General features: G+C 37.1%; 3 protein-coding genes across 7 annotated transcripts in view; 1 reads left to right on the forward strand and 2 right to left on the reverse strand.

Moving 5' to 3' along the window:
* The window catches only part of CCPG1 (cell cycle progression 1), a 50,250-nt gene extending 36,076 nt beyond the window's left edge, over positions 1-14,174 (reverse strand). For 2 of the 5 annotated variants that reach the window (XM_076004389.1, XM_076004388.1), the window contains exon 1: positions 13,946-14,174. The gene's annotated coding sequence lies outside the window, so the exon portion shown is untranslated. The remainder of the gene's footprint in view (positions 1-13,945) is intronic. The other 3 variants (XM_076004390.1, XM_012783083.3, XM_012783089.3) reach the window with 2 other exon arrangements.
* A 62-nt stretch (positions 14,175-14,236) lies between these two features.
* Positions 14,237-20,727, forward strand: PIERCE2 (piercer of microtubule wall 2). The gene is made up of 2 exons (XM_012783093.2): positions 14,237-14,503; positions 20,189-20,727. Exons 1-2 carry the CDS (start codon positions 14,486-14,488, stop codon positions 20,534-20,536), a joined length of 366 nt encoding a protein of 121 aa, XP_012638547.1. The 5' UTR covers positions 14,237-14,485; the 3' UTR covers positions 20,537-20,727.
* A 297-nt stretch (positions 20,728-21,024) lies between these two features.
* The window catches only part of DNAAF4 (dynein axonemal assembly factor 4), a 50,418-nt gene continuing 46,175 nt past the window's right edge, over positions 21,025-25,267 (reverse strand). Inside the window, exon 10 of the mRNA XM_076004392.1 lies at positions 21,025-21,411. The gene's annotated coding sequence lies outside the window, so the exon portion shown is untranslated. The remainder of the gene's footprint in view (positions 21,412-25,267) is intronic.

Consider the following 25,267-nt stretch of genomic DNA (forward strand, 5'->3'; position numbering starts at 1 on the left):
AAATATATATGCACCCAACTTAGGTGAACTCACTCTCATAAAGCAAACCTTACTGGAGCTAAGCAAATGGATTAATAGCAACTCCATAATCACCGGAGATTTCAACATCCCACTGACGGCACAAGACAGATCCACCAAACAGAAAATAAAGAAATAATGGACTTAAACAAAACCCTGGAACAACTGGGTCTGACTGACATCTACAGGACATTCTACCCAAAATCCACTGAATATACGTTCTTCTTATCAGCTCACGGGTCATTCTCTAAGATTGACCATATCCTAGGACACAAAATAAATCTCAAGAAACTTAAAAAAATAGAAATCATACCATGTACCTTCTCAGATCACAGTGGAATAAAAGTAGAAATCAACCCTAATAGAAACTCACATTTCTACACAAAAACGTGGAAATTAAACAATCTCCTACTAAATGATTACTTCATAAATGAAGAAATCAAGATGGAAATAAAAAAATTCTATACTCCTACACTGCTGGTGGGACTGTAAATTAGTTCAACCGCTGTGGAAAGCAATATGGTGATACCTTAAAGCGATATAAGGGAATCTACCATTTGATCCAGCAATCCCATTGCTGGGCATCTACCCAAAAGATCCAATGACACTCTACAAAAAAGACACCTGCACTCGAATGTTTATAGCAGCACAATTCATAATAGCAAGGCTGTGGAAACAGCCCAAGTGCCCATCAATCCAAGAATGGATTAATAAAATGTGGTATATGTATACCATGGAGTACTATTCATCTCTAAGAAACAATGGTGATATAGCACATCTTATATTTTCCTGGTTAGAGCTGGAACCCATACTATTAAGTGAAGTTTCCCAAGAATGGAAAAACAAGCACCGCATATACTCACCAGCAAATTGGTATTAACTGAACAGCACCTAAGTGGTCACATAGGTACTGCAGTAATAGGGTATTGGGCGGGGGGGGGGGGCAGGTATATACATATATAATGAGTGAGATGTGCACCATCTGGGGGGATGGTCATGCTGGAGACTCAGACTTGTGGGGGGGGATGGGCATTTATTGAAACCTTAAAATCTGTATCCCCATAATATGCCGAAATAAAAAAAAAAAAAAAAAAAGAAGGCTCTAGATCCAGCAATCCCACCACTAGGTATACTCCAAAGAAATAAAATCAGTATGTCAAAAGAGATATTTGCACTCCTATGTTTATCACAGCACTATTCAGTATTCCATATCTTGGCTATTCACAATAGTCAAGATATGGAATTCACCTAAGTATCCATCAAAAGATAAATAGATAAAGAAAATGTGGTATAGGCCAGGCGTGGTGGCTCACACCTATAATCCTAGCACTCTGGGAGGCCAAGGCGGAAGGATCACCTCAGCTCAAGCAATCCTCCCACGTCGGCCTCCCAGAGTGCTAGGATTATAGGCATGAGCCCAGATTTTTTCTTAATATTGTAACTGTGCTTAGGAAATAAAAACTAAGAAAAAACCTATAATTCTTTCCAAAGGAAGAAAGAGAAAAAAGAAATTGATACTCCGTTTTAAGTATATTATTATAAAAGACATATATTTTGGATAAAAACACAGTAGTGACCTTTCCTTTGAAAATTTTTCTGCTGGGAACTTTTTTGCCTATCTCCTTATCAACCAATGTCATATATGACAATTTTCCTTGACTACATAATATATAACCTTTTTACATCATATAAACTGCAATTAGAGTGGAAAATTATCATTAAATTATCTCAAAAGCTGACACATCCCCTCCCTATTGATTTCCTTCTCTGTAGTCCATCCATAATTGCCACTTAATTCCTAAAATAACCATTTGTTTTATTAAATAAATTATATTTATTATATAAATAATTTAATTATATAATTTAATAAATTAAATAATTTTATTAAATCTGAGATGTAAATCCAAAAATCAGTTTGCAGAACATTCTGTACAATAAAATCCCAATGTATAAAATAAAATTATACTATAAAATCAAATATTTTATACATGTATTAGTTTACTTCATTATTCCCCTATTAGTAAACTGCAGATTTTTACCAATTTTTCACTATTATAAATAGCATAAAATAAACATCTTTATAAATACTTCCATGCAAGTGTTTCTCTCAAATAGATAACCTAAAAGCTAAAAGTTGTGCACATTTAAAATTTTTATAGAATTGCTAAATTGCTCTCCAAAAGATACTAAATGGCTCCCACCAACAACATATGAAAGTATCTACTTATCCACAGCCCCACCAAGAGACTAACAACCATCTTCAATTTCTGCCTATCTCATGAGCAAAACAATGAACTCTTTATTCTGCATTTCCCAGATTACTTTAGTGGGGTTGTGCATCTTATGTTTATTGACTATCCTTATCCCCTTTTCTGTGAGGTATCTATATTCATATGTTCACTATCCTACTGAGTTGTCTTTACTGATCAGCACTATCTTTATAAACTGGGTCATGAAGGAATTCATTGTTATACCTATTGCAAATATTTCTTCTAGCATGCTTCAAAAAAATTTTTAAAGCATCTTTTATTATGTTTTCAAATCTTATTCAGTCAAATGTAGAGACTGGAAAATAGGGTGTCCTTTTATAACATCTAGATTTTTTATCTTGTTTTAGAAAGTTGTTCCTACTCCCAAGAGTAGGAAACTTTTCTCCTCATATTTTCTACTAATTAATACTCTTCTGGAATTTTGACTTTTACATTTAGCTGTTTAATTCACACATCTGAATTTTTTTCTTTTGGCGTGAAGTAGAAATTTTCCCAATTATTTAATATTCCATACTTTTTCTATGATTTGAAATGCTAGTCTTTTGCATATAAAGTCCGATGTATTTATGAATCAGTTTTTATGCTTGCTCTTCTGTTCCAACAATCTATTTTCTAATCCTGCCTTAATACAATGCTATTTTAGTTACTTCTGTATTCATGGCTCTGTATAGTGCCATTTTTTAAGACCATCACTGATCCTTCCCTAAACACACACAACTACCCTATAAACATACATGTAGGGGACTGACATATATTTTCCTATTTTAATAATTAAATTTAGTGAGTAATGTACGTGTTCTGCCCAGAGCGTTTGAAAGTAATGTGTTCCGGACAAGACTCTTGTGACAAACAAGGTTGCTGCCTAGAGGCATAACAATAGACCTGAGTTTCTGCACTGAGGCAAGAGCTGCCCAACCCCACGATAAGTGGAGGCCTGGAGGCCACAAAATAAGCACATTGAAGAGTCTCCCCCTTTACTGGGAATACCTTGAAAGTAAGTATTCTGTACAATAAAGTCATATTCCTTAGTGTGACGCTGAAAAGCTTTCACTATCTGGTTCTAACCTAGCTTACAATTTGATTAGCTCTCCTCCTAAAATATCTCATCTGGTCAAAATAATCTGTTTGCTGTCTTCTGAACATAAAATGGACATCCCTACCTCCATGTCTTCACTTCCGGGATACTTTTCTCTTTCCTTTACTCTGATTTCTATATTTAATGCTCAGTCCTTCTCCGTGAAGTTTCCCTAGATCATCGTTTCTTGTACACACTGATTTCACCTTCCTCTGAATCTACAGCATTTACTATCTGTGCTTCTTAGCATAACATACCTTATGGTAGCTTTTTTTTTTTTTGAGACAGAGGCTCGCTTTGTTGCCCAGGCTAGAGTGAGTGCCATGCTCACAACAACCTCAAACTCCTAGGCTCAAGCAATCCTTCTGCCTCAGCCTCCTGAGTAGCTGGGACTACAGGCATGTGCTACCATGCCTGACTAATTTTTTCTCTATATATATTAGTTGGCCAATTAATTTCTTTCTATTTATAGTAGAGACGGGGTCTAGCTCTTGCTCAGGCTGGTTTTGAACTCCTGACCTGGAGCAATCCGCCTGCCTCGGCCTCCCAGAGTGCTAGGATTATAGGTGTGAGCCACCTCACCCAGCCAACCTTGCCTACTTCAAAAAGCATTTAAGGCTATTGATATCATCAAACACAACAATGAAGCGGCCAAAGCAGAAAAGCTTAAGAAACCCACTATTACCTAACAATTTCATCCACAGCTAAGTATGGGGAGTAGCTGTCCACTCTTTAGCTTTCTAATAGTCTCCAGTAACAAAGAAGGAAAATTGGATGTTAGCTAATCCTACACTATCCCCAGTGGTCTCACCTGCTCCTGGACTCCTGAGCTCTAAAAGGACCTCTTACCAAAGACTGACATAGTCTACTGAGCAAAAAGATGAAGGTCTCCAGCTCTACTTGGCCTGTTACCACTTCATCTTGCTTTCAGCAGCCAGAAATGGTGATACTATTTCATGTCTATCAGGAGATGACCCTTCTTGAATGGAACATTGAAGATAATCTCATATGTAGTACTGAAGATTGTGAAGCTTAATTCAGATGTACCCAAAGGCATTTTATTATTTTCAGTTGAGTAGCACATACAGCCCCCATAAAAGTATAATACCGTAACCTTAACTTAAACTTTGCTTTGCTGTGATGCCACACCAATCCACATTAAGAGTCACCAAAAAAAAGCCCTACTAAACTCCATTATTGTGTCCCTTGAAACTGTTAGTAGTAAGCATAGCTCATAACACAAGAATCTTCTTTAAAATGATACTCAGTAGAAATTTTCTTTGATTTTGGTATTATAATTACTGAACTTATCCTGAGCAGCTGGCTTAATTGAAGAGTTTCATCTCTTATTACCTGGCCTTAACAAGAATATAGGTCCTCATAGTATATATTTTGTGTACAGTAATACCTTGACTTTTGGTTCCATTTGATAATCCTTACCTTTATCTTCTCTTTATCTTATTTTTCTCTTCTAATATCTATAAGTTGTTTCAATACTTCTGGCAACAAGATAAATTCACTCATATATTCACATTCACTCAACAAATATTTATTGAGCACTAACTACACAACACTATTCTAAACCATTTTAACTATTATCCTTTAGGGCAGTGGTCCCCAAGCTTTTTGACAACAAAGATTGCTTTCAGGTCAGGCACGGTGGCTCATGCCTGTAATTCTAGCGCTCTGGGAGGCTGCGGGTTGCTCGAGGTCAAGAGTTCGAAACCAGCCTGAGCAAGATCGAGATCCCATCTCTACTATAAATAGAAAGAAATCAATTGGCCAACTAATATATATATAGAAATAATTAGCCGGGCATGGTGGTGCATGCCTGTAGTCCCAGGTACTTGGGAGGCTGAGGCAGCAGGATTGCTTGAGCCCAGGAGTTTGAGGTTGCTGTGAGCTAGGCTGATGCCACAGCACTCACTCTAGCCTGGGCAACAAAGTGAGACTTTGTCTCAAAAAAAAAAAGATTGCTTTCATGGAAGACAACTTGTCCATAGAGGGGGGTTGGGAGGGTGGTTTCAGGATGCTTCAAGCATACTAGATTTATTGCGCACTTTATTTCTATTATTACATTGTAATGTATCATGAAATATTATACAACTCACCACAGGTTAAGGACTCCTGCTTTAGGGCTCAACAAAGATTCTGATGATTGGGCAATAATGCAAGGTGAGGACAAATAGGAGTAAAATAGGCAGGTAAAGAGTGGGGAAAGGATTTCAAGCAAAATGAAGAGCATGTGCAAAGGCAGCAAAAAGCATGGGTAAAGAAAGCCTTTCCCAACAGTGGGAAATGAAGAGCATGTGCAAAGGCAACAAAAAGCCTGGGTAAAGAAAGTCTTTCCTAACAGTAGGAATACAAATTATATTTGCTGCAAATTTGATTTAAATGTGCCTTTCCACACATTTTTTTTTTGAGACAGAGCCTCACTTTGTTGCCCAGGCTAGAGTGAGTGCCATGGCCAACTAAAAATATATAGAAAAAAAATTAGCCAGGCATGGTGGTGCATGCCTATAGTCCCAACTACTCGGGAGACTGAGGCAGGAGGATCACTTGAGCCCAGGAGTTTAAGGTTGCTGTGAGCGAGGCTGACGCCACAGCACTCTAGCTGGGACAACAAGAGTGAGACTCTGTCTCCCAAAAATAAAAAATAAAAATAATTCAAAAAATGACTTTTAATGTGTATATATAATATATACTTATCATAGTTTATTTACCCTATTAGTGATTGTTTACATTGTTGATGGGCTTTCAATACAGTGGAAAAATAGTGATGCAGGAAAAAAGTCGTAAGACTTTTGCTGTCCAAGTAAACTGTCCATAACAGTTTTAGTTATTGTCACTGTGTTTTATGGTAATTTGGCACAAATCCACATTTTAAAAAAGTGTTTTGACATAAATGGTTCTGAAGTTAAATGGTGAGAAATGTGTTCCTTTCAGAAAGAAAGTAGTCTTCAATTTTGTTCATTGTGGGAAACTTCCACTGCATAGCTTTCTTTTTTCCAGTCTAATCTTAAGTGAAGGGTTCTTTTAAACCCTCTACAATTACTACAACTTTGACTTTATTCCAGTCTCCCAAATCTGGCAATAAATAAACGTAGGTTAGGAGTGCCTTGTAACCACTAGGCCTTTGTGTTGTAGGAATCAAAAATACTATCTGGCTGGGGAAGTTGTAGATTACAAGGCTTATGGGCCAAACCCTTTATCTGAAAAAGACTGTAAGTTCTTAGAGGGCTTTGTTAACTGTTATATGCAGATAATTCTGCAGTATTTTTTAACCAAGGACAATTAACTTGCTTTTGATACAGCACCATGAGACAAAACATTTGACAGGCAATGCTGAATATGCAAACTAAGTGCTGGATGCACATTCTGGATGCTCAAAGCATAGCACAAACACTTCCTATGATAGGTGTGGAAAACAGAGGATGAGAGAAATGCCAAATAAGAGTCACTTTCCTATAAAAAGCTTTTGAATTTTAAAAGAAAGCAAATTTCACTATTCTCCCTCTCCTTCCCCTCAAAGGAAAAAATGATCAGTTTTTGTTTGTTTGTTTGCCAAGTTGTATTACTCAGGAATCATAGCCTCCACTAAACTCTCAAAAGGACAACTTCAAATTTGCAGCTGGCTTTTCCTGTACTCCACAATATATGCACCTTTTTCCTTTGCTGATTGTAATCTGTATCTTTTCCTGTTATAAACCGTAACTGTGAGTATAACAAAACAAACAAAAAAGACTTTCAGAATATCTTACTTGCCTTGTGAAAAGTCAGCATTATTAATATAAGTCTTCATAAAACTTTTAAGACCACATGATAAAAATATGGCTCAAAGATTTAAATATATAAAACGAAACCACAAAAGGACTCAGTTTTATAATCCTAGGGGGTAAGGAAGATGATCTTTGTAAGTTTTACACAAAACCCAGAAATTATAAAAGATTTTACTATATAAAAATCATAAAGCCAGTCATGGTGACATGTCCCTATAGTCCCAGCTACTTGGAAAGCTGAGGCAGGAGATCCTCTGAGGACAGTTCGAATCACACCTGTGAATAGCTGCTGCATTCCAGCCTGGGCAACATATCCAAGCTTCATCTCTAAATTAATTAACTAAAAAGCACAAACTTGTTTGCCAAGTTACTTTAAATAAATATGAATGATATACCAGGAAAATACCTGTAACATATGGCAGAGGTAATTTTCTTTTCTTTTTTTTTTTTCTTTTCTGAAACAAGGTCTCAATCGGCTACCCAGTCTGGAGTGCAGTGTTGCAATCATAACTCACTGGAGCTTTGAACTACCTGTAGGGTTAATTTTTTTTTTTGGTAGAGGCAAGATCTCACTGTGTTGCCCAGGCTGGTCTCGAACTCCTGGCCTAAAGCAATCCTGCTTTCCAAAGTGCTGGGATTACAGGCATGAGCCACCATGCCCAGCAAAGTCACTATAAATAAATATCAATGTTATACTGGGAAAATAATCTGTGATATACAATAGTATGATTGTCCTGCTTCTTGGTTATATTCATCATGAAAGTGAATGCAAAGATAACCCATGCACAGCAAGCAAGCAAGGCTCTCCAATTCTCATGGAGTGAGAATCTATTACTAAAGATAGGTATCTGGAAAAATCTGGAAAAGGATGAATAATTTCACTTTATCTATCCCCCAAAAGAGGCAGTAATCTGCTGTAGGTAACAGCAGATTAACCTTTTGATCTAGAAAATAAATTTTGCAACAGAAGTGAGTCAATACACAATTACTTCACAAGGTTCCTTCTATGTTGTAAGACTCCTCAAATTGGGAAACAAAAACCAACTACTGTCATATTTGAAGACACAAGTACAGTCATCTCTTCATATCTGTGGGTTCTGCATCCATGGATTCAACTAATCTCAGATCAAAAATATTCTTTTAAAAAATTGCATCTGTACTGAACATGTATAGATCCTCTTTCCTTGTCATTATTCCCTCAACAATACAACATAACAACTATTTACATAGCATTTACATTGTATTAGGTAAATGGGTAACCTAGAGATGATTTAAACAATGTAGGAGGAGTGTGTAGGTCAGATGCAAATACCACACCATTTTATATCAAGTATTTGAGCATCCTCCGATTTTAGTATTCACAGGACATCCTGGAACCTATCTCCTGCAGATACTAAGGGGCAAATACATCCCTTTTTGACTCAATCTAAAAGAAACTATACCTCTGATTTTTAAAAGTTTCAAATAAAATGAGTTAACAGTAGGAACTCAAAACACTGGGGAAAAGTTAACTGCTGTTAAGAGTATGGAAATATTCGCCTCATCGGGTATTCTCATTCTGAGAAAGATTCCAACTTTCCAGGACTGTTGTATCTTAATTTTGTAAAAGCCTGAAAGGGCTAACAGAAATGTAAACATACTGCTCTCACTTGAGCACTATCAGTCCCTGGTGGCCTTTCTCCCTTTGATAGATAAGTAAAACTACTGTGTTCTGGCTCTTCATTTTCTTCTATTCCCAAGTTAAAAAAAAAAAAAAAAAGTCCTTACTTGTTAAAAAATACATATTCATTACATATGTATATTCTTGTTTATTTTAAACATCCTTTTCACAAAAGGATAATTTGCCCTAATTTTCTTACAGCTATGTTCCATTTTCATTTGGGAAGGAAAGCTGGAAAATAAAGGGATTTTATACATTTTTATTATTTTCTATTTGTTAAAGTTTTGTATAGCTTATTACAGAATAGATGAATGTATACATCCATTGTTTCTGGTAGTAGTACTAGATAAAATGTTAGTAAACATGTTATATGAGTTATCAACTAATTATATAAGCAGTCATTACCAACCCATGATACATTATATATTTCTTTGCCTTTTATTTTGATTTACCTATATTTACTCTGATAAAGTCCTCAAATTTTACTGATAAGCTTCCAAAAGACTTTTTTTACTTAAATGTTCTAAATGTCAATCTAACTTGAAGTTTCAAGGGTCAGAACCTCTAATTGCCAGGGATGACTTCCCCAGAAGTAGGTCTCTAAATTCTATTATTATTTCTTTGGCTCAAAGACCAATGGTTACACATGTAATGTATCTCTTAGAGGACCTGCGATTTTTATATTCCATGTAATCTCATTGTTCATGAAATCAACTTAAAGTCCCATTTTAGAACATTAAAAACAGCCACTTCCTACTGTTAAATTAGACTAATGATCTTTCTTACACTTACAGATGTGAGATTAAAACAAATCAAAACGAAAATTAAAAGCCCAACCATGTAAGTACACTGCAGTTTCAAGACCTTTAATGCAGCAGGGTGCAAAGTCACAGTCAGGACAGGAGCCAGGTTTTCTTCAGTCTAGAAAAAGACACCAAGCCCTACCAAGAAAACAAATGAAGTACCCCTTTTGACTTTTTTTCATCAAACCCACTCAAAACATATATATTATATCATCATCACACTTCAAAAGTATAGTATGCTTCATTTGACTTTTAATCAAACTTCCCAGTCAGAAAGTACATATCACATCAAGTCACTATACATCAAAAATATAATATGTTCTATGTAAATGTCACTTACGTAGGCCAATAATACTTTACATGAGTAGATAACTCTGCCACTTACAAAGTGATTTTATTTTCATATCTGATTTGATCTTCACAAATACTCTACAAAGTAAGGCAACTGTCTATTAATTACAAATGAAATTTGTAATTTACAAATGAAACCAAATACTTATAAATTAAATTGCTTGCTCAACACCATTAAAAATCTTCTGATTCCCAATCCATTGCTCTTTTTAACACTTCATCACACTGGCAACATGAACCAGGAGTAAGGTTTTATAATAGTGATTCATAAACAAGTCCCTAAAATATATATTTTTTACTTTCTGTGATGACAGAATATCTTTAACTCACCTTACTTATTTTCTAATACTTCCTCAGAAAACTCTATAGGCCCTTAAAGAGCTTCTGAAACATTAAATGTCCTTTAACACATTGACAACCATACAAAAAAAATCAGAAACTCTTCCTTGGGGACACAGTGTTTTATTACAAAAATAGATAAAAACTTCAAGTGTAATTTAAAGGTAAACATAAATAGAAAAATAAAATTTATTAACTTCTATTTAATCCTCGTGTTTAGAATTAAATTGTCAATATTAATTGTAACAATAAGAACATCAACAAGTAAGATTTTATATATGCCTCATGTGGCCCTAGGGTCAAAACTAGAGTGAGTTAAATACAACTCTCATGGCAGTTGATATGTCAAAAAAAAATTCTTTATCAGTTAGTTGCAATTCTTCCCATGTTATAGGACTAAATTTTATCTTAGATTCAAATTGAGAGATGATTTAATTAAGTGTATCCGGTGCAATACATTAGAAATGATCTTTGAAGCCAACTTAAATTTTTTAACTATTTAATCTAGTCAAAATTGCAGAACTGCAAGGAAGGAAATTCTTGAAAATGTAATAGTCATCACTTAGATTATAGCAACTTCCTCACCTTCACTACACACAAACACAAAAACAATTCATACTCTAGTAGTTGTGCATTGTTAGATGAGTCTGCATTTTCTGTTTTAAAATACCCTGGGCTTAACAGGCCTTGCTGGTATTTCCATGTTCTTAACATGTTAAAAAAAACTACCACATCTATGGTTTTAGCAGTTCATACTCATCTAATTTTTTAAAATCTTTTTTTTTTTTTTTGAGACAGAGTCTCGCTTTCTTGCCCAGGCTAGAGTGAGTGTCATGGCGTCATCCTAGCTCACAGCAACCTCAAACTCCTGGGCTCAAGCGATCCTCCTGCCTCAGCCTCCCAAGTAGCTGGGACTACAGGCACGAGCCACCATGCCCGGCTGATTTTTATATTATATATATTAGTTGGCCAATTAATTTCTTTCTATTTTTATGGTAGAGACCGGGTCTCGCTCAGGCTGGTTTCAAACTCCTCGAGCAATCTGCCCGCCTCGGCCTACCAGAGTGCTAGGATTACAGGCGTGAGCCACCGCGCCCGGCCTTAAAATCTTAACTTGGATAAGAATACAATTTTAGAACAGATATTTTAAGAGTTAATGGACACTTAGCATTGAGGTAAAACTCCAATTATTCTCAAGGCTGATAATAGCAAAAATGCACAGGGTATTCCGATGGGAGAACAATGTAGCCCTTTTCTTTATGACAGAAAACAAAATGCAGGCTACCCAATCATGGTACTTACTTGACCATATCCAAGATAAACATAATTGAAAATAAAACAAAAACAAAGAGAATCCAAAAGATCAGACATATTAAACAGGCTCTTTCAATGTTAACAAAGTGATTCAATGTTAACAGGCTTAAAATGCCCAGTTATAATAACTGCAAAACTTTATTTCCACTGGCAAATACTTATAAATAATAAACAAATTTTGTTACATCCAGATCTTTTTAGTAGGTTCATATGTGGGACCTTTTGTGACCTGATGTATTTACAGGAATAATCAAGATTGCCCATCCTTAAATTTAAAAAGCTAAGCACTTTTGCTTTTGATTTTACTGAACAAGGGGAAAAGAAATCAGATCAAAAGATGGTATGTGCAAATGCTAAGAATTACAGTCATATGTTTTTTATTTTTTCCAGTCCAACTAATCCAGTTCTTGTCTCTTCTCTCCAAATAACTTACATTTAAATTCACAAAGTCTGTGGAGGCAGCAACAGGGATTTTTGCCTATATTTTTTACTATTGTTGTTTATTTGCTTTTTAAAATAATGTTTAAAGAGTCCATACAACTGGAATTACTGCCAGCCTTTTGTTGTTTTTTAGGGGCATTCCAGTAACCTGTCTAGAATTTGTTACACAAATTCTCAAAGAGCTGTAACAACTGCATCCTCTTTAAAAATTTTTTCCTACAGAAAAAAGTATAAGGAAAAAAAATCATTTGTAGTTTCACTAGAGAATCACTTTATAAATGTGAATATCCTTTGAATCATTTCTAATAGAAATAGATTCACTTCCTGTTCTATGGTTTACTTTACAAAATTGGAATTGCACTGTTATCTAACTTGTTTTCATTTAAAAAGGAGTATTCCTGGCAGGGCGAGGTGGCTCACGCCTGTAATCCTAGCACTCTGGGAGGCCCAGGTGGGTGGATTGCTCAAGGTCAGGAGATCAAAACCAGCCAGATCAAGAGCGAGACCCCATCTCTACTATAAATAGAAAGAAATTAATTGGCCAACTAATATATATATAGAAAAATTTAGCCGGGGCATGGTGGCAAATGCCTGTAGTCCCAGCTACTTGGGAGGCTGAGGCAGTAGGATTGCTTGAGCCCAGGAGTTTGAGGTTGCTGTGAGCTAGGCAAATGCCACGGCACTCACTCTAGCCTGGGCAACAAAGTGAGACTCTGTCTCAAAAAATAAAAATAAATTAATTAATTAAAACTAAAAAATAAAATAAATAAAAATGAGTATTCCCACACCCTCAAACCACACAATTTTAGTAGATTCTTTGGAATCCCATCCTCGGTGTAAAACAGTTAAAAATTTGCATTAGAATAATACTCTTTCTCCTACCCTTCCCCTCTATGACCTGAGGTCAGGGAATAACAATAAGCCGTTCACAAGGGCTAGGTGTGATAAATATCCTCTGAGACACGTGAGACCTAATAAGATTCAAACCTTAAGCCAAAGATAGGTAGGATACATTAATAGGGACATTTCAAGCACTATCTAGTGGATGTGACCTTACTGGAGGAGGCAAATCTCCTAAAATTCGTACTACTATTATCCTTTCTAGCTACAAGAAAGCTCCATTCTGTTTTTTAACAAAGCTAGAGTGGAACAGTGCAAATTTCACCATTCAACAAAATAACTTAATTGGATGAGTTCGTTAAAATCAGCGCCCCCAATGGCAGAGTAGGCTTCATTAAACAGAGATAAACATATAACGTGCACAATGCACTTAGTGGGACAGCTTCTACAGAAGACAAATCGATAAGGAAGACCAACGCAAAAGGGGGCCTGTGGAGGGGAAGAAGGGAAATCAAGTGGATTTGATCATTATCAGACAAGCGTATAAGTAGAAGTCTCAGCTGCATTATTTAGTATTTAATCTTTCTATTCCTGGCATCACGGGGCTCTAACGTCACCAAAAAAGATAGGCTGGCAGAAAACCCGACAGGATGACGCACATAACATTTTACCATATGGATTCTCATCAGTCAGGACCGAGAAGCGCCCCAAGCCTCCCTAGCGAAGGAAGGAAGGTGCCCTGGACCACCAGCTCTCCAACCCTTGACGAACAGCTCGGGGCTGCACGCGGGGTTCGGAGGCTACGGAACTACCAGACCGGACGCTTCAGGGGCCCGCTCCGGCTGCGGGGGCTGCGGACTCGCAGCCTGAGGATGTGGCCCTTGCGGGCGCGCATGCCACACGCCAAGGGTCAAGTCCCCGCCCCAAGCAGCCCCAGCCTAACAGGGAGACCCCGCCACTGCCCTCGAGAGGCTGCTGAGTCGTGGGTGCCAGCTAGGGACCCCGACAGTCGGCCCCGAACACTTTCCCAGGCTTAAAGCCACCCAGTACCGTACCTGAAGGGGCAGTGCCACCTCCTCCCGACTGCGCCGGCTGTCACGGTGGCGGCGGTCACGGCTCCAGGCGCCAGTGACGCCTCTCATAAAAACAACCTGCTCCCAGGCGCCCGCAGCCCAGAGGCGGAGGCCGGCAGGGCGCCGCAGCGCACGCCGGGACTTGTAGTCCCGCCCGCGTCTCGTGCCGGGTAGTAGCCGAGGAAAGAACTACGACTCCCGAAGAGGAGTGCAGCCCGCCCCGGGGAGGCTACAGGAAGCTGGGCCAGGCGGCAGCGATCCTCACAACATCCGGGCCGTGGCGCCCGCGGCCAGTTGCTATGGAGACGAGCTGCAACCACTAGAAAGCATTTGCGGTTTCACCGGGGAAAACAGCTCCCTGGATAAAACGGATTTATACACTTTGATCCAGCCAACTACTCATCTCTTTGCTACTTTAATTGGGTGCTGTTAAAAGGCCGCGTCCCTGGGCGCTCGCCGGCTTTGGTGCTATCTGCTGTGCAAAAAGGCTACGTTTGCCGAAAAAATTAACAAAGAGTGAGAATGACGGACCGCAACTGGGTGAGAAGTCTAAACAGAAATCTAGATGTTTTTGAATGTTGGTATTCTTTAATATAATTTGAGTCACTACCCACTGCCACACCCCCATCACTCCCCACCCCCGACAAAAGCACCTTTCTAGGCAATCACGGAGCTTTTACACTTTAAGAATGCAAATGCATGTTTCGTTAAATCAGAATTGCCTCTGAAGGTGTAAAGACGATCCAGGATGGTACGCACTGGTATTCCACTGCAAACTGTCCAGTGATGATTTTGAACAAGAAAAACGTTACCTTTTTAATTGTAGATTTATTTATATTGTGCCTTGTCCAAAAAAAGGGTAAGAAGAAAACAAGATACGTTGCACTTATATTCACTGGTGATGGTAGCAGTGGATTGTCTGTTCTCTGTTGTGGCAAAAGTAAATAAATGTAAATGGAAAGCATTACAACGACAATGGTGGGCCTAAGCAGAGACAAAAGGGTGCCTCAAAATTAGACCTTTTTAAGTTTCTTAGTTTTGCTTTTGTGTTAACTATATTTAACATCAACTGTGACACCAAAAAAGAAAAAACAATTTTTAATTTTATGATTACCGATTCTGTAATAACAATTTTTATTATTCAATGGCTTGTTTTTATTTTTCTTTTTTAATAAATGTGTGTTTTTATACCAAAGAACTTTGAAAAGTTAAAGTGGCCTGGCTTTCTCTAACTTAAGGAGAACCTGAAAATTAAATTAGTAAGACAGCAAATACCATCTGTTTGTAGGTGTTTATACTTTTCAAAGCATTTTCACTGGCCAATTTTAAGACAATCTCTTTTAAAAGAATCATTTGCATTTTTTAGAGTTAAGATGCAGAAGTGCAAGTGGGGAAATGATAAGATTATACCTCACTGAAGCTTTGAACTCCTGGGCTCAATAGATCCTCCCATCTCTAGCCACTGGAGTAGCTAGGACTACATGCATGCACCACCACACCTAGCTGATTTTTTTATTTTTTGTGGAGAAGGTGCCTTGCCCATTTGCTCAGGCTGGTCTCAACTCTTGGCCTCAAGCCAGTTTCCAGCCTCCAACTCCAAAGTGCTGGGATTATAGGTGTGAGCCACCAAGCCCAGCCCTCATTTGCAATTTTAACTAACATTTTTATCCTTAAGTAAATCACAGTTGCTTACATATGTTATCTGGCAGACTTTAAAGTAATCCTTTTTCTTTGTATCAGCCTGTTTGTTTTGTTTTTAACTGTAGCTAGTTTAAACTCCCACACTTTAAGAATATCAGATTTGAAGAAGGTAAAACCCAAATAAAAAAGCTGCAGTGAGAGTAGATGATGTGAAATAAGATCTATGGGTATTTTGTTTCTGGATCTATAAACATTTGTGAATTATCCTGGAGATCTAAAAGATTTCAGTATACACTAACTTTTCAAGATTTTATAGTACTAATTATGCCAACAAAGTTTGTCAATTAACTTGAATTCTGTTTTGTTTTGAAATTTTGGTTTTCTGTATTATATTTTGACCCAAGACTGATCAGAATTTTACAGCCTGTAGTAGACAAGGAGATTTGATGAAAAAAAAAAAGAGTTCTCAGTAATTGAAGGGATAGTACTAATGACTATGACAACCAAAAACAAAAACCATGGGTTACCCTGGGCAACCAGCCTATGTGCCCATAAAAGTAAGTTAGGGTGGCATTTTTCCCCAAAAGTCAGACAGGCCAGCCAACTTCAACCTATAAAGCTTTTCCCCTGCGCTGAGGAAAGCTAGACATTTTGAGAAAAGCTGACCTGTTGAGATACCATCAAAATCTTAGGATTCTTGTGATTTACTATTATCCAATGTCTCTGCTTTTGATATTTAAAACAAATCAAACATTAGTAAACTATAGTACATTAATATAAAGTGTTATTCACCTATAAATTTCAGAAGTGGAAGATCATACATATACATTGAGGCAAACCTACAAAAATAAAAATAGCAAAAATTGATTCCATTTATATAGTGATTTTAAAGTGTCTCAGCACCATGAATGACAAGAGTTTACTATATGGAAAAAGAGTAGAACTTTAATGCATACAAACAATCTTCTATATAATTCAACCTTTAAAAGTCAGTTAGTACCCTACCAACCACTATTAGGTTATTTATTTTATAAAATAACTTTTTTTTTTAAGACACAGGGTGTCAGTCTGCTGCCCAGGCTGGAGTTTAGTGGTACAATCATAGCTCACAGTAACCTCGAACTCCTGTGCTCAAGCAATCTTCCTGCCTCAGCCTCCCACGTAGCTAGGACTATAGGCATGTGCCACCACGTCCCTGGCCAGTTTTTTTTTTTTTTTTAGACATGGGGTCTTGCTATGCTGGCCAGGCTGGTCTTAGTTTCCTACTGCTACATTTGGACAACTCTGCTATCTGAGTCCTGATATTAGAAAACAAAGCCATCTAGTCTGTTTCCTTTGTTTTGTATTTATACACAAGGAATTTGAATCCTTGTAAAATAATTTCATCAAAGTCATACTGCTATTATCAATGCCAACATTAGAATCTGGAACTGGTGACACCCAATTTGTGCTTTTTATAACTCTTTTTTTCTTTTTAGCTTCTAGATGTTTGTACTTTTTATAACTCTTACAACAGAAGGTATACAAATTAAAACAAGTTTCCCAATCAACCTGCTTGACATGTTGCATGTTCCTGTATAATCCATGCAGCTGTCATTATTATCTGGCCCTATAATTCACTCCCTTCCTCTCCAAATCCCCACACCCCTCAGCCTATCCCCTAAAGGCCCCTTTAACTCCTGGCTGCAATTTAGACATATCTTTCATAACAAGTGTGTAGCCCAGTATTCAAAGTGTGATCCAGTGACCAGCAGCATGCGTATCACCAGGGACTTTGTTAGAGATGCAGAATATAGCTGAGGGCAGTGGCTCACCCCTATAATCCTGCCACTCTAAGAGGCCGGGGCAGGAGGATCACTTGAGGCCAGCAGTTTGAGACCAGGCTGAGCAAAAGTGAGACCTTATCTCTACTAAAAATAGAAAAATTAGCCGGGCATGGTGGCACCAGCTACTAGGGAGGCTGAGGCAGGAGGATCGCTTGAGTCCAGGAGATTAAGGTTGCTGTGAGCTAGGCTGACACCACGGCACTCACTCTAGCCTGGGCAAAAGAGTGAGATTCTGTTGTTTATAAACCAATAACATCTAAAAACTTACACGGTTTATAAATTGAGGCAGTATCATAGTGTTTTATACTATGTTCTCATATTTTGCTTTAAAATCTAAGGCAAAGAAACTTTTCAGAAGAGCTCCTTTAAACCCTTTTAACAGATCTTTTAGATCACTTGATGGCTTTTTGAAAATCCAATCCAATAGTGTTCCTTTTGCTGCTGTTATTCTACCAGGGGAAAAAGTCTTTTTCTTACTGTAGTAAAAATTCCCTTTTGCAAGTACAGGTGTTAGAGATAAAATTGCTGGTGTTTTTTTTTTCCTCCTACTTTCTAGGTTACTGTTCATTTCTTCAGTTATTATTCTATTGTCATCTTGAGCTGACAGCCTTTAATCTTTTGCCTCATAAAAATCTCCTTACTGGTCATTTCTTGGGAGAGAATAAGAACATTATTTCATGAATATCTATCTTGTCTAGATAGATACTCTTGCTGTCACTGACCCAGCCACCTTTTTTTTTTTTTTTAAGAGATGGCGTCTTGGTGTGTCACCAGGCTGGAGTGCAATGGTGTGATCATAGCTCACTGTAGCCTCCAACCTCTGGGCTCAAATAATCCTCCAGCCTCACCTTCTAGAGTAGCTATGAGTATAGGCACATTCCTTTGTACTTGAGTCATATTTTTAAAACCCTTATTCACAGAAAAATACTTTCAAAAAGTTTATTAGGGACACTGTTCAGGTAGAACATTAATAGTAAAATTGACTAAAGAATAGATTGAATATGGTTTTATGGTACTTTAAATTAAACACTGGCCTTTAGGAATGTTTTGTGGAAAACATTTTAACTCAGGTTCATTTCAACTCATTAGCAAATTTTTATTTTTTAGAATTATAACCAGCTACAAGTACTTTAAAACACAAATAGCTGTATGATCATGTATTATATATAAAGGTTTTTACTTGTATTTATGATTTTTCCAGCTAGAAATGCCAATGAAATTGAGTTTATAAAGGATTAGCTGTTGCAAGTGTTTCAAAAAAATTAATAGATATAATCCCAAAGTGAAATTTATTAAACAAAAAGTTCATTTATACTAAGAGAACTTTAGAGAACCCCCTCAGTTTATAATTATAATATTTACCTTACACCAATGTAAGGTTGAAGAAGAAACTTAACTATTTAAGAAAAGAAACTATTTTCAAGTAATTTATCAATACTTATTACATAAGCAATATAATTAAAATTAATATCCATCCAATCAATACCCATTTTAGTTCTTTTGTAAGTAATGCTGTGCATTTAATTTTTTCTACAAGAAAGTTTCTTAGGATAGAATTCAAAACTAAAATTTCAGGATTCAAAGTCATGACATTTTTAAAGTTCTTGATGCATTTTGTTAATTTTTTGGAACTTGGTTATATTTATTTACCCAGCCATCATCAATGCAAAGTTCTGTTTCACTGCTAAAATTGTATATCAGAATTAAAAACAAAACAAAATGCTCCCTCTGGTTTTCATTTACATTTTTTAAATTATGGTTATGTTTCCTACCCAGGTATATTTTGGTTTTATATGTATATATAAATATAATTTACATAATAAATTGCAGTCCAAGTGTATAGAAAACTTAAAGTCATCCTAGATCTATCCCTCTTCTTCACCACCCACCTCCAGTCAATCACCAGATCCTGTGAATTCTACTTCCAAAATATTTCAAATTTATTTACTTATCTCTATCTCTATACTACTGCCCTACTAAAAATCATCATCATTAGTCACATGCACTGCTGCAGCTCCTCTCCACATCCTCAAAAGGCCCTAACAGCAGCCAAAGTAATTTGAATAAAAATTATGTTACATCACAGCACTCCTTTCCTTCCATAACTTTCCATTGCTTTTACAATAAAGATTCATATTTTTCACATAGTCAACAAGACCCTGAGAGAGCTGGCCTCTGCCTTTCTATTCTCAAGACATTTTTACCCTAACTCACTTGACGTTGGTCACACTTTGTTCTCACCTCTATCTTTTTCTTCCTTGCCTTCCAGTCAGTCTTAGATTTAATAGTGCTTGACAAGAATGGCCTTTCCTACCTCCCCAAACACATTAGGTTAGACCCCCACTATGTCTTCATTAAATGTGTTATATTTTTTCTTCATAGCAATTATCTCAATTGTAATTTTTCAGTTAGCTGTGTAACTAGTTGTTTAATGGCTCCCCCCCCCCAACTCAGGCTAAGATCCCTTTCTCACTCTAAAACCAAGCTGTATTTCCTCTCCCAACTATGATAATTACAAATTTTCCCTGTGATGTACAACTATTTTTATAAATTCTTATAGTTCTAATACAGAATGTTTAAAAAGCTATTTTATGCATACTTTTGACAAGTTTGCTCTGTACAGGTATATGTCATTTAATAGGAATTCTTTTATGCTCACAAAAGAACAGGATTCCTGAAAAAGGGGAGTAGATGGGGCTAAGTTTTAATTTTTTTAGAACTTTATAATTGAGAATGATTTTATATGTTTATCTTTTAGGATAAGAAAAGTACTTCAGCTTTAAATTCTGATACAGAAATGAAACCTGAACAACTACCTCCTTGTGTGAACCCTGGCAATCCTGTGTTTTCATGTATGTTGGACCCAAAGACACTCTGTACAGCAACCTCACTATCAAAACCTAAGATGATTATGTATAAAACCAATTCAGGTCATTATGGTGAATTTTTACCTATACCACAGTTTTTTCCCTGCAATTATACTCCAACAGAGCAAGCATTTTCAAACCGTATCAGAGCAACTGGATTTTGTGAAAATAACTCTCTAAATATTGCACCTGACAGAACCAGAACCCTTGATTTTCCTAATTTTCAACATACTCTATGAAAATATATTCCTTTGTATATTTAAGAGAAAGCATACCTAGCAAAAACAAGTTTTAAATCTAAGGCAAAAATACTTAATTTAGAAGATAAAAAGACTTGGATCAGTTTTTAAAATACCTTTAAGAAATTAAGCATTTCAACTGATAACTAAATGACAGTGACTTTTAAAAATAAAAATAGCAAAATAAAAGGTAAAAAGTGTTTTAGTGTATCTTACCTTTATTTTGTACACGTACTCCAAAAACTTCAACAAGTTTTCATGATCTTACTTGTCTACTGAGTATATTTATCAAGACAAAGGAACACAATAGCTCCAAGAAAAAAATGGATTAAGGAAGATTCTGACCAATAATTTCCCACTTTTCTGTTATCTCAAATAATGGCTTAGAAGTCAGGAAATGATAGTTCCCAGTGGTACACTGGTAGAAGAGAAGACTTATTCATTCATGTATTTAGCAAAAATTTATTTAACATTTACTTATAGCATAGTATACTATGCAAATGCGGACACACAAATAAAAAACAATGGCTTTTATTATTTCAACTAACAATATTTTGGGAGAATGAGATTAGCAAATTAATAAAAAGTGACCGACCGAGCATAGTGGTTCATGCCTATACTTCCAGCACTTTGGGAATCTGAAGGGGGAGGATCGCTTGAGGACAGGAGTTTGAGACCAGCTTGGGCAACATAGTGAGACCTACTCTCTACAAAAAATAAAAACATTTTAAAGACTTAGCTGGGTGCCATGGTGTTCACCTGTAGTCACAGCTACTCAGGAGACTGAGGCAGGAAGATTGCTTGAGCCCAGGAGTTAAAGGTTGCAGTGAACTTTGATCATGCCACTGTACTCTAGCCCAGGTAACAACAAGATCCTATTTCAAAAAAAAAAGAGAATTGCTGAAATTAAAAGGAGATTGGGAGAAATGTCCTGGAGAAGATAAAGCTAAATCAAAGGAAAGGTCATTCCAGTCAGAAAATGTATAAAAGTACAAAGATATGAGAGAATGTGGTATACTTTTATATATGCAATTAGTTTGATATTATCTTTAACACAGTATAAACATTGGTGGCTGACAGGCTATACAATTCTTCAAGATCTGTGATTTACTGTACACAGAGATTTATTTCAGCTGCCATTATCAGAGCGTTCCACCAAAACCAGCCTATTTCACTTATCGTGCTCCTAAATTGAGCAGCTACTACTACTCACAGCTAATGAGGCGATTTTGAGTCATACTTCTGATTTGCTGACTACTATGTAAATGAAGTAACTTTTGAGACATATTTCTGATTGGCTGACTACTATGTAAATGAGGTGACTTTTGTGAAAACTTGCCATTGGCTAACTGTAATACCCCAAAAGGTATACAACTAAAAGAAAACGAAAAAGGGCGCTCAGAGTTTGGTGGCAGATATCCCTCTCTGAGCCCTCTGGCGAAATAAAGCTGACTCTCCAACTCTCCGTGTGCCACTCGGGTTTTTCTTTGGCCAAGAGGCCAAGAGTTGTTCACAGCCGGGCGAGGTGGCTCACGCCTGTAATCCTAGCACTCTGAGAGGCCAAGGCGGGTAGATTGCTAGAGGTCAGAAGTTCAAAACCAGCCTGAGCAAGAGCAAGACCCCATCTCTACTATAAATAGAAAGAAATTAATTGGCCAACTAATAAATATAGAAAAAATCAGCCCGGCATGATGGTGCATGCCTGTAGTCCCAGCTACTCAAGAGGCTGAGGCAAGAAGATTGCTTAAGCTCAGGAGGTTGAGGTTGCTGTGAGCTAGGCTGACGCCACGGCACTCACTCTAGCCTGGGCAACAAAGTGAGACTCTGTCTCAAAAAAAAAAAAGATCTGTTCACACCTGCCATAACACCATCATAAACCATATGTTCAATTGGGCCTGAGTACCTTTACTTTTTAAAAAAACCTACTTATTTTTCCCTGTTGGTTTCAGGTTTTTCATTTTCATCAATTGGAATAATGTTGTGAGTCATTAGGGGGTAAGAAAAATTGAATCTTCTAATTATAAAAATGGAATGATGTGAGGAAACAGCTCAAACTCTGCAACCTCGTCAGTTTCTTCCAGGCATTACACAAGATTTCCAGGTGAAGGATACAACAGAATTTGAATTTATCAGCCTTTTCTCCCTGAATAAACTATACAAACCATTTTTCCTCTTCACTGTAGGTACCCAGTTTGTGGCAAGTGAATTCATATTTTTAAGATGCAGGACCTAGATTCTAACCTAAAATTCCTTACTATGGCAGGTGGTTAGGCCCTTTTTGTTTTGTTGTTGCTACAATATCTCAAAATCAAGCATGTTTTCTGCAATGCCATTATGTATTCTGTCATTCAGTGCCTATTAAAATCCAGCGAGGGACTATTCTAGGCGCTAGGAGGCAGCCCTAATGGAGATTAGATTCTATTAAGTTCTATTTGGAGAAAACAGACCAAAAAACATATGTATAAATATGTAATTATATAAATCCATACATGTTTACATAAATATATATGTCCATATGTATAGAACATGCTGTCAACAGAAAAGAAGTCAAACTCTGTAAAATAAGTTTAAGAGGTTTACTCAACTCAGTAATCTAGTTAAAAAAAACCAGAAGCTGGATTGGGAAACCCCCTAACAGCTGAATATGCCAGTTGTTTTGAGACATTTTTGCATAAAAAATTTATATCTACAAAGAAAATCACTGGAAGTTCTTAAATGGGAGAAAGCATGGACTTAAATCTATATAACAAGCCTCACCTTTTTCTTGTAGGCTTCTTTGTTTCACAAATAATGATACTTAAATATGAATTCTAACCTCTGTGCCTTTGAAATGTAAAATTTCTACTTTGTCTTACCTAAGAGCCAACCCTTTGGAAATGCAAATTTAGGGTGGAATTCTTTAAGTGAATATATAAATATGGGATGAATAAAACAGACATTGATAAAGTTAAAACAAAGGTCTTAATCCCACACTATCAAAGGTTGGTTGACCAAAAGGAGCCCGATGCTGGTCCTCCAACATTGAAGGGCCCAAAATGAGTCCACTCTATTTACCTCAGTTTGGAGAAATCTAAAAAAGTCAGAAGGCAGAGATCATGATGAAAAACTTGGCTCACAATTGCTTAGGGCGAAGGCCAGGCAGGTTTATCAAGATGAAAATAGTTACAAAAGAGCTAGGATCCTCTGACTTAACTTCCTGCTAGGGGCCCAAATCTTTCTGCATTTTTGGAACATAGCCTGTCTAGAATTCTCCCTCTGTACAGCTGAACCTCTAGACAGACACTTGGATGAAACCTCAAAATCTCAGGATCCTCATAAGGAAATGTGGCCTTTCTGTCTAAAAGTGGGCAAACTACTTGGAAACTGACAAAAAAAAAATCTTAAAAAGCATTTTTCCACAAATATTAGTTAAAAAAATCTTTAGTCATGTGGGCAAGTAATCTTAACTTCTTCCACTGGTGTTATAAACAAAAATCTAATCTCTTACTGAAAGCTAGGCACTTGTCTTCAAGGCCGCATTAGAAGAACAATGATAAATCATTGGTGAATAGGAAAGAGAGATTTATTAATTTGCCAGCAAATGAGGAAAATGGCAGACTCCCATCTAACAGTACCAAATTTCCTCATTATAAGCAGAAATACACAGCTTTTAAAGGGATGGCTTTTAGTTCTAGCCTATGGTCCTTCAATTACAGTTGATGATTTTGATGTTCCCATCTCCAAAATGCCCAGTGCTAATAACCAGAGACATTCAAACTGAAAACCAGAAAATTATTCTTTGAGCTCAAATCTAGAAATCTTCTCAACTAACATCCCTCTGGACTCAGACACTGATACCAAGTTGACAGTTTGTTTTAGCCACTCATCTCTGTTTTTCTTTTATTTCAGCTGGTTTGGCTCATTGAAGCCCTAAAGAGAATATTCTAAACTTTTAATATTATCCTCCTGATAGTTATAGTAGTGTGCCCTGTATTCTTTCAAAAGGTTTTTTTTTGTTTTTTAGACAGAGCCTTGCTCTGTTGCCTGGGCTAGAGTGCTATAGCATCAGTCTAGCTCACAGCAACCTCAAACTCCTGGGCTCAAGTGATCCTCCTGCCTCAACCTCCCAAGTAGCTGGGTCTACAGGCATGCACCACCATGCCTGGCTAATTTTTCTATTTTGTTTTTTAGTAGAGATGGGGGTCCCCTCTTGCTCAGGCTGGCCTCCAACTCCTGACCTCAAGCAATCCTCCTGCCTCAGCCTCCCAGAGTGCTTGGATTACATCTCAGAAGGTCTTATGGTCTGCATGTAGCTACCCACTAAATGTCAAATGGTTTCTCTCCAGATGGAATGACAAAAACTGAGAAATGCATGGTAACAAGAACACCTTTGTTACCAAACACTTGGTACTTGTCCTCAAGGCCAAATCAGTGAGAATGAAGAAGAAGTGGTTTGAAGAAAAGGAAAGAGAAGGTTGTTAATTTGCCAACAAATGAGAAGGCCAGCAGACTAGCATCTCAAAGACTTCCATCCTGCCTTTCAGCAGAAACATGGGGCAAAGTGGGGTTTTCAGCAGTTGGGCTCAGGTCTAACCAGTGTCACATGGTCATGGCTTCAGGCTATTGTTAACTATAATTGGTAGTTTTGGTAGACCTTATCTCCTGTGAGGATGACCTTGTGGCCGTTGGACAATTCTACTTAGCCATCTCCTGTGGTTTAAGACTCTAGAAAACAAACAGCAAAGAACATTT

The sequence above is a fragment of the Microcebus murinus genome, chromosome 6 (assembly GCF_040939455.1).
Source record: "Microcebus murinus isolate Inina chromosome 6, M.murinus_Inina_mat1.0, whole genome shotgun sequence".
Lineage (NCBI taxonomy): Eukaryota > Metazoa > Chordata > Mammalia > Primates > Cheirogaleidae > Microcebus > Microcebus murinus.